The sequence below is a fragment of the Bison bison genome, unplaced genomic scaffold, assembly GCF_000754665.1.
Source record: "Bison bison bison isolate TAMUID 2011002044 unplaced genomic scaffold, Bison_UMD1.0 scf7180017864063, whole genome shotgun sequence".
Taxonomy (NCBI): Eukaryota; Metazoa; Chordata; class Mammalia; order Artiodactyla; family Bovidae; genus Bison; species Bison bison.
In genome coordinates this window covers 4,187,551-4,197,484 of record NW_011494635.1, presented here as the reverse complement: position 1 = coordinate 4,197,484, position 9,934 = coordinate 4,187,551, and the positions used below count along the sequence as shown (strand labels likewise).

Sequence of the window (9,934 nt, the reverse complement as noted above, 5' to 3'; positions counted from 1 at the left end):
CCGAAGCTCTTTAGAAAGCCACGTTCTGATAAAAACTCCAGCTTTTGAAGTTTGGCTCTTTCCCTCGCAGGGCTCAACAGATGTGTTTGCTCTGTGGGTATAAACTTGAGACATCAGGAAGCTGCAGATGCAGAACTGGAGGGTAGTGACGTGTTGCTTTCAGAATACAAAACGAAACTCTATTTTGAGTCTGAATTTGAAACACACGTATGTGTATTCTTACTTTCAAGCTTGGGGATAGACTGTTTATAACTAGCATTGAACACAGAGATTCCTTGGACACTTTTTGGAACATTCCTTGTAGCAGTGGAAACCATTTCGCTGTAGCTCTCTCCTCTTCATGACATGTCTCGAATAATTCAGACGGCAGAAACGTTGAGATGGCGAGAGCCTGCCTCCGAGGCTGCATTTCCTCCCAGTGGCTGAAGTAGCTCACTCAGGTCTTTCAAGGAACTCTCAGTGAACACATGACCTCAGGTCTTAGGAGGAGGGACCCTCGGAAAGCTCTGAATCCTCCCCAGTTGTTAGAGACATGACTTACTTTAAATAGCAGATGTTTCTGGAAAGTTGGCAAATACAGTTTTTGTGATTGACGTAATACCTCAAATTATGCCAGGGAGGTTTTCTATTTAAAGAAAACCTATTGTGACTCCTCTTGTGAATATTAACTCCCTCATCTCTTTGGATTAAAATTAAATTTTTGTAAAGGGAGGAGGGGCAGGGATGCATTTAAACAACCAACAAGTTTGTTGGATGGAAATGCCTGCATTCATGTGTACATGTTTATGATGAAACTGATGACCCCCTGGTCACCTTTTCTTTTTTTAATAATATCTTAATTATTTTTTTATGTGGGCCATCTTTTAAAAGTTTTTATTGAATTTATTACAACATTGCTTCTGTTTTATGTTTTGATTTGTTTGGCCTCAAGGCTTGTGGGATCTTAGCCTCCTGACCAGGGGTCAAACCCACACCCCTGCATTGTAAGGGGAAGTCTTAACCACTGGATTGGCAGGGAAGTCCCTCATCACCTCTTCTTAAAAAGAAACCCAAACTCACCACACACACCCGCTTACCTGCTTGCAGAGCCATATCAGGCCCGGGTGCAGACTTGCCCTTAGGTGAACTTTGTGATGCCTTATCTCATGACATCCTTGTGACACCAATTTGAAGTGTCTGGTGGCCCCATTGTACAGATGTGGATGTAAGGGCTCTAGCTCGTGTTTGGTGGGGATCATGCATAAAATGCCCCAGTGCCTTGGAGCCTGCATTCTGATGAGGAGAAGGACCACAGATCAGTAAAGGAGCAGGTTCACACTGGTGATAGTGCTCAAGGTTTTACAGCTGCTAAGGGGAGAATTAGGAAGTTTGTCCCTTCATCCCCTGCCCCCTGCCGAGGTGAAGGAATCTTAGGGAAATGGTCCCTGCACATAGGGACCTTGTGACCCAGATGGAGATGGATTTAGCAGAGCTGATGTTGTGTCAGAATGGGGGCTGCTGGGAAGATGAGTCAGTGACGAATGGGGTTGTGGGAGGAGAGATCACTGTGTGCTGGGAAGTTTGGAAAAAGATCGAAATAAGAGGTTGGGTTTGAGCCAAACCTTAAGTTGCTCTATCTCCTTGCCCAACTTTTCTTGGAAATACTTGGAAATGAAATTCCGTTGTCTTGCTGCCCGGTTCTTTGGTGGAGGCTTTTTTTAAAAAATGAGAGATGTAAGGGTTTCCTTCTCTTCCTCCTTTTTTTTTTCTCCCCTCTGCACTTGAGGCAACAGCAGGAGCAATGCAGATGTGTTAAAAGTCAACATACACATGGCATCATATAGCCACGTCACCTCAGACCTAGCCCTGTGCTTTCTCTGGACACTGTCATCTGAGGGTTGTCCATGGCAGCTGTGAACTCAGTTTCCTTTGGGGACACAGTCGCACCCCATGGCAGGAAAACTCCAGTGGCATCTAATTACTACCATGCCTCCTAGAGTCCGGAACCATTACCACCACCAGTTAGAGAGTAAGATTTAGAGGTGGTGTTTAGAGATAAATAGACGAGTCTATGGTTAGTGAGTGGTTGGACAGTGGCCTGACTCTACAGTGTGATTTTAACTGTGACCCCAGGCTGCCATCCAGTGAGGGCATGGCCGGATGTCTTGCAGAGATGGCAAGGGTCTTTAATTACTCCTATCCAGGAGTCAGACACAACTTAGTGACTAAACTGCCACCACCACCACTGGAAAAAGAAAGCTGCCCGGGACTCTGGACTGTACATACCAGGAGACTACATCCGCCTGTGTGAAAGAGGTCCTGGACCTGCAGTCACAGCATCAAGTTGGATCCTGGTAGAAGTGAAATCCTCAAGTTCACCCAGACCTGTTCAGTCAGAGACTCAGGGTGGGGCCTCAAAACTTAACATGCTCACAAGTCATCTGGGATCCTGGGGAAGTCAGAAGCCTTGATGTAGGCCCCAAAAGGAAACTTCTTGAGGGACAAAGCCAGGAAGATGAGAAGAGGTCTGTTCTCTCTCCCAGGCACGCACCCAGCCTGGTGTCAGCTGGACCCCACATCATCCTCTAACTTGAGGACTTGGCAGGTCCATCCATCATGCAGAACTTAGGGCTTCCTGTGCTCGGAGCCCTGGGTCAGGCTGCAGGTGTCCAAAGAGGAACTGGGCATGTGACCCCTGCCCACAAAGGGGCAGCAGGCTGGAAACACCACAGTGGGTGTTAGAGTCTGGGAGGCATAAGGTCCCGGGGAAGAGTGGTGCTCCATAGCGGAGTGAGGACGTGTTGGCTGAGACCTGGGGGAGGCTGGGTACCAGATGGTGTGCAGCAGTGGGGAGAGGGGGACGATGTCCCCCAGGCAGGGAGAAACTGTGCAAAGGCCCCGAGGCAGGACCTGAGCAGACTGGGCGTGGCTAGCAAGGGGGGTGACAGGCCCACCCCTGCTGAGAGGGGCCACCACTCAGCTGCCAGGTGTGGTATGGCCTCAGCTGCTGACTGTTCAAGAGGAGTCAGAAACCTGTGGTCTTAGTGTGAAAACTCTTCTGAAGTTTGGACCAGGGCTTCCCTGGTGCTCCAGTGGTTAGGAGTCTGCCTGCCAGTGCAGGGGACTCAGATTCGATCCCTGGTCCAGGAACTAGGGTCCCACGTGCCATGGGACAACTGGGCCTGTGTGTGACAATTACTGAGCCCACGAGCCCCAACCACTGAAGCCTATGTCCCTAGAGCCTGTGCTTCTCAACAAGAGAAGCCAGCATGATGGAAGGCCCACACACCACAACTAGAGAGTAGCCCCTGGCTTTCTGCAACTAGAGAAAGCCTGTGCATGGCAATGAAGACCCAGAACAGCCAAACATAAATAAATATTTAAAAAATGAACTTTGGACCAGACCGACATACACATGACTGATGTCAGGTTTATTGTATAAATCCAAGTTTTGCCACCAAGCCCCTTCTCAGTTTGTGTTTCTGCTTTTGTCTCTTATTTTTTTTGGGGGGGGGTGGGGAGGGGGAGGATTTGTTCTCTTCTGTTTTTCTAGTAATTCAAAGAACTTTCCTGTGACAGTAAGTAGGAATTTTCCCCATGACATCCACCCTTCATTTATCAAGTTTGTGAGGTATAGCTTATATACCTGTTAGAAACTTGAAATTTTTTAAAAAATTTATTTTTAATTGAAGGATAATTGCTTTATAATATTGCGTTGGTCTCTGTCATACATTAACAGGAATCAGCCATAGGTTTACGTATGTCGCTCCCTCTTGAACTTCCCTCCCACCTCCCAGAGTAAGTGATAGATAAAATATCCTGCTGCTGCTGCTGCTGCTAAGTCGCTTCAGTCGTGTCCGACTCTGTGTGACCCCATAGATGGCAGCCCACCAGGTTCCCCTATCCCTGGGATTCTCCAGGCAAGAACACTGGAGTGGGTTGCAATTTCCTTCTCCAATGCATGAAAGTGAAAAGTGAAAGAAGTCGCTCAGTCGTGTCCGACTCCCAGCGACCCTATGGACTATAGCCCACCAGGCTCCTCCATCCATGGGATTTTCCAGGCAAGAGTACTGGAGTGGGGTGCCATTGCCTTCTCCGAAAATATCCTGAGAGGGAAAAAATGGGATTCATATGCACACAGGCACACACAGATGCAAGCTAAAGTTTGTAAATGTTTCCATGGGAGTTCACCCTCTCGAGGATTATGGGTTTGTTATGGGGAGAGTCTCCCATAACTTCTGTCAGAATGGTTTTCCATCAGGAAATATTTGTAGGAACTCCCAGCAGGGTGATTATCGGGTGGTGACTGACCTCGTATTCTTGTAACCTCTCAGGATTGCTTTCCATCTGATTCTGACCCAGCCCTGTGAGTTAGACTTGGCAAAGGGTACATCTCCCATTTCTGTAGAAGAAGATTAGTTAGGGAGAAGATAAATAACTGCCCCAAAAGACAGGAAAGGAAAAAATTATATACCTCGACATGAGGGTGACCCTGAAGACCAGGTGGGCAGTGGCTGCTGGTCCCAAAGCTGTTCTTAGGTATTTATTTCCCTGCTGATGGGTAGGTGAGGAATGAAGACAGGCCACGAGGGCTGGCTGGAAGGGGCTCTGGCAAAAACCGGCCAGAGCCAAGCTCACCTTGAAGTCCAGTCAGTGGTGGTGAACAGGAAGTTAGCAATGAACATGATCCTAATGATCTTCAGGTTGACAGTAAACCACCACAACTGACCTGTTTTTGTGGGCAGTCATATGACCTGAGCTTCGGTAACAGAGGGGGAGGGGAGCGAGCCTCCTGGAAAACTAGCGAGAGATTTCCCTCGTCAATGCATCGCTTCTGGGAGCTGGGTGCTGGCTGGATACCTGAGAAGGGATGTGGGTCCTGGATTGCACCCCTACCCCACAAGCACCCTCCACATGCACTGCATGGAATCAGGCCATCCTGTTTGCATCGAGTCTTCTTTCCTGCAGCCCGGGGCTGCAGTGCTCAGCCCTGGCCGTGTCAGAATCGCCAGGGAGCCTTGAAAACCACAGGGCCAGTTGGGTCAGGTCACTGGTGGGGGGTGGGGAGGGTGGGGGTGGGGAATGAGGCTGGGGATTGGGACTTGGGGAGTGCTCCACACATGAAGCACTTCTTTAGAATTCCCAGTGGTCACCTGCACCTGAGAGGTCTCTCAACCTAGGGAGAATGGCGCAAACCAGGCCAGCTGGACCCTCCCCATTCTGACTCCAGTGGCACCAAGTGTAACGTCCGTGCTCCTGTTTTTGTGCAGTCAACTGCTTGGATCAGCACGTTCAGAAGTCCCCAGAGAGCATTGCTTTGATCTGGGAGCGAGATGAGCCTGGAACTGAAGTGAAGATCACCTACAGGTATGGTGTGTCCCCTGATGGTAGGTGCCTCTGCGTGTGCATGTGGGCACTGGTGCCAAACACTGCTGCCAAGCTGTGGATGGGAGGAGGCCTGGCATGCTCATCCACCTGGGCAGTACTTGGTGTCTTTAGATTCTGCTGGAGAGAACAGGGTCCTCAGAAACAAGTATGATGAATGTTCGAGGCACAGGGTCACTCTTGGTCAAGCAGTTCCATGTGCCTGTGACCAGTTCTGGGCACGGCATTATATCAGGGGGCATTTCCACTTTGGAAATGTTCTCTGGTCTCAGGAAAAGTGGATATGAACATGAGCTGAATCACATACACGCTGGGGTAACTAAAATCAGCCCCTCTTAGTGCGTCATGATAGTGGCACAACAGTAAACCCAAGATTTTGAAATGGGGCTAAAATAAAACAAGGGCTATGATATTTAAGGGATCAGAGGGTATCTGTGATCATGTATTCTGTACACCAAGTGTGTGCACTGGGGGGTTTGAGCAGACCTGGCATCGGGAGCAGGTACTTGTCTTCCTGAAGCCCTGCTCCTTCCCGGGACTGTCTTGCTCAGAGGTGTCTGGTCTGTGGCCACATCCTCGTGGGAAAACCCCTTGGCTCAAGCTTCAGTTCACCTTTACAGGGCTATTGCAGGCCTACTGGGAGCCTAGGTTGTGGTCCCTTAGTACCCCAGGTAGTTGTGGGCATGATTACCCTCCTGGTGGGTGGCTCAGGGCTTCTTGGCCAACCATTCAACAGGTGTCACTGAGTGCCACTGTAGCAGTCACGGCAGGCTGGGGTGCATTACAGTAATGAACATCCCCAAGCCCATGGCCCCAGTGTGGGCCAGTGACCCAGTGAAGGTCGCTTTACATGACCTTCAAGCTGAGGTGCTGCTGACAAGGAGCAGCCTCAGGAAGATGGTGCAGCCTGAGGAAGATGGAGAGAGAACGTCCAGTCCTAGCCCAGGGATCCCAGGAACAGAGAGAAGGTGCAGGTGTGCTTGGCTGATGGGGAGGGGAGGAAAGGGACACAGCAGGAGGAGAGTTCAGAGTTCCAGGCCCCAGGGACCCCTGGTTTCCTGCTTGTTTCTCAGACTCAGGTTTTATCACAGATCAAGTGCACCAGGCCTGGTAAAGCTGTGTTCAGGTGGATTCCTGCAGAAGCAGCAAAGTGACGTTTGTTAATCTGCCGTGGCTCCTAGCGGGCCCTGCCCTGCTCATCCCTCCCCCTGCACCCAATACCCTCAGCTGTCACAGTCCCTTTCAGCTTTTACTGCCCATCACTGCACTGAGCTGGGTCCCCTGGACAGATACCCTCCGAACCCCACGTGGCTTGGGAGCCCCGGGCTCTGCGCACTGGAGTCAGGGGCGCTGCTCTAACAGGTGAGCCGCTCCAGAGTTCTTCACCCTTACTGGCCCAACTTGATCTATGTGTGATTGTTCGGTAGAAGATGAAGGCTCTGTGATGGGGGTGGAGGAGGTGAAGGGGGTCCAGCTATGGACTAATTTCCTCCTGTCCTCCTGTGGATCCGGACCATGAGCTGGTGTTGGGCCATGTCGGGCCTCTGAGGAACTCTGGGCGAGCCTCTGAGTGTGTGGTTGTCACTGTGGGAGAGTCTCAGGAAGATTGCCAGCTCGTTAAACAAAGAACAACTTCATTTCCGTTGCAAAGCTGCCCTGAGCAGGTATAAACCTATAAGTGCAGGCAAAGAATTTATTATTCTCTCTAAAAATACACAGACTCAGCCTAACAAAATGGTTTTACAAACTTCAGCTAGTCTTAATGCCCCGTGACTGTTGCTATTTACTGTTTGAGGGAAAAGAGAAGCGTGTGACTGGGTTGTCTGTAATGGCAGCTAGTTTTTGAGGGACCTGGATTAATCATTTTCCTGGTCATGTTAGGTTTTCAATGTGAGGTTTTCTCCCTCCTGTCTCAGAAGAGAGCTGCCTACACTTGGTGCTGGTTGTCCTGCCAGCATATAAACTGCCACTAAACTGAAGTGCACTCCTGCCAAGTGTCTCACGTGGTGGCACCCAAGGTGCCCCAGGACGGTCACAGGCCTTGGTGGCCTGAAGACAAAAGTTCCAGACCCGTGACCTGAGAGCCCTTGAAGGAGGCTGTGTGGGGCTGAGGTTCTCAGGGACCAGGGTGCCGAGGGCAATGTGCTTTCCTGGGACCCCACCTGCCTCGTCTGTCTGAAGCTCGGGGGACCCGTCTTGTTGCTCAGGGGCACAGGCCTGTCCTTTCTGAGTCTGCCGAGTTCTTCTGAGGAAGTGCATCTGAAGAATCAGCAGAGAGCTTGTAACATGAACCCCCTTCTGTCCCAAATACTAGTGACACATGGGTCCACATGTGCGCACACACCCTTGCACACATACCCGAAACGTGCACGTATCTACAGCCTGCTCTCCATGTCCAAGGATCCTCCTTGGACTGCTCTCCTGGGTTGCAGAGACACCGCCCTGCTCCTACTCTGGGAGTTGGGCCATTGCCTGGGGGTGGGGTCTACGCTGCCTTCAAGTTCTCAGTGCTGTTGGCATGTATTTCCAACTGTGCCTCCCTAGGGTGCGGGAGGTCTGGTAGGACCTGCTTTGGGAACCCTGGGGCAGCCCAGTGTCCCCATCCTGTCCTACGTCTGTCTGCAGCGCTGGCTGTGCCAGTTCCCGGGCGCCTCCTGCCTGCCGGGCCAAGGCACGGAGGCCACTAGGCAGCGCGGTGGGCCTTGTGTGGTGCTGGCCGCGTGGCTCTGGGAGAAGGACAGCCTCTTTGGCTGGGGTTCTGTCCTCCAGACACGCTTCCTTCTTCAGGCGTGGTACTCACTTCCTGATGGGAAGTAAAGGGGCAGGGATCAGCCTGGGATGGCCGGCAAACATCTCCCGGGGAGGAGGGGCAGCCTGTGACCTGAGGCCGGAGCCCGGGCCACAGGGCCGCCCAGCTGATTTCCAGCCTGCCTCTGCACAGAGGTGTGTCTGAACCCGTCTGAGGGAGCCAGCAGGCCGGCAATCCTGGGCCCTCTGGCACTGCCTGAGGTCTGTAACGCCAGGCAGGCACAGATAACTTGGGTGTCTCCCTGAGGGGGTTCAGCCAGATAGCACTGGCTGCTGCTCCTCCCAGCCATCCACGTACCTATTTCACAAGCTGGTCCTTCATGGTCTGTTCAAGCAGACAGATTCTAGAGATGCTTGGGGGTGGGGATGTGCACAAACACAAATCCCTTTCCCCTAGACAGGTGGGGGACAGTTCAAGACCACTGCCTGCCTGGAGCCTGGAGTCTGGGCCAAGGATTTCCAAGTGGGGAATGGACAGAGGGCGGGGAGCAGAGTGGACAGCTGTGGCTGGCCCCTGTGTACTGCACTCGAGGCCTCTCAGCAGGGGGTGCCTCTGAGCCTGGTGCCCAGTCAGAGCAGAGAGTGGGCTGAGAGTCTTCACCAGGCCCTGACCCAGGATCTCCCATCTGAGGCTCTCTGAGGAGGGGTCCAGACATGAGCCCTTTACAGTTTTTTTAAAACTTTATTTTATTGAAGTATAGTTGATTTACAATGTTGTGTTACTTTCTGCTGTACAGTAAAGTGATTCGGTTATGCATATATGTATATAAATATTCTTTTTCACATCGCTTTCCATTATGGTTTATCACAGGATATTGAATATAGTTCCCTGTGCTCTACAGTAGAACCTTGTCACTTATCCAAGACGTGACCTTTTAAAAAAGCTGGAGCAGATTTTAGCCCTGGCTTGGCCTTCCGCTGTGAATGTGGGTTACTGTGAGGGCAGTGCGGCTGCGGTCGCGGGCAGGCTGTGCAGCTGAGCTGGGTGGCTGGGCTGCAGTGAGGAGAGCAGGCCTTGTCTCCCCCGCCCCCCATGTGCCCACACGTGAGCTGAGTGGAGTTTCCATTGTGGCTTCAGCCCTGGAGGGGGTGATTTCTGTGGTGGTTCCGGCTGGGCTTTCTTATATAGAGGGTGCACAGTGAGGAGCCCCTGTGGAGGCGCAAAGCAGACACATGCCCGCCCTCCCCCCTCCCCCCCCCGCCCCATGGAGGGCACCTCCTCCCTGGGGCAGCCGGCATTGAGCATTACTGGCCCCAGTGCAGAGGGGCCACTGGGAACACAGGATGGTCCCCAGGCTCTGAGGCGCCCCTCTGTCTGCAGCAGCCAGACAGCAGCCCTGGGCAGAGGGGGCGGCGAGGTCTGAAGCCTGGAGGTACCTCCTCAGAGGCTGGCTTGTGTCCCGGTTGTGGCCACTTGTTACTGTCACAGAAGGGCCACCTGGGCTCTGGCAGGAGGAAGCAGGAAGTCTCGCTGGGACGTGGCTGGAGACGACGTTGAGGAAGTCCTGGGAGTGAGTTTTGAGAGGCCAGGAGGGTTTCACAGGCCAGTGCGCTGAGGGGCGGGGCAGCCGGGTAGGTGCCCTGTGTTCCCACCCGCTTTATCCCCGACTGTGGGCGACCTAGAGAACATTTCTGGCTCACGGAGCCTGTTTTCTCCTCCCCTGGGTGCTGGGTGCTGAGCAGCCCAGGGAAATGAAAGCCCAGGCCAGGATCTGGGAGGATACAAGCCTCATTTAGCTGTAGGTCCGGGCCAGGCGAAGGG

General features: G+C 52.3%; 1 protein-coding gene across 1 annotated transcript in view; it reads left to right on the top strand.

Moving 5' to 3' along the window:
- Positions 1–4,459: 4,459 nt before the first annotated feature.
- The window catches only part of ACSS1 (acyl-CoA synthetase short-chain family member 1), a 36,853-nt gene continuing 31,378 nt past the window's right edge, over positions 4,460–9,934 (top strand). Inside the window, exons 1-2 of the mRNA XM_010836608.1 lie at positions 4,460–4,482; positions 5,224–5,346. Coding sequence (XP_010834910.1) covers positions 4,460–4,482; positions 5,224–5,346 — 146 coding nt within the window. The remainder of the gene's footprint in view (positions 4,483–5,223; positions 5,347–9,934) is intronic.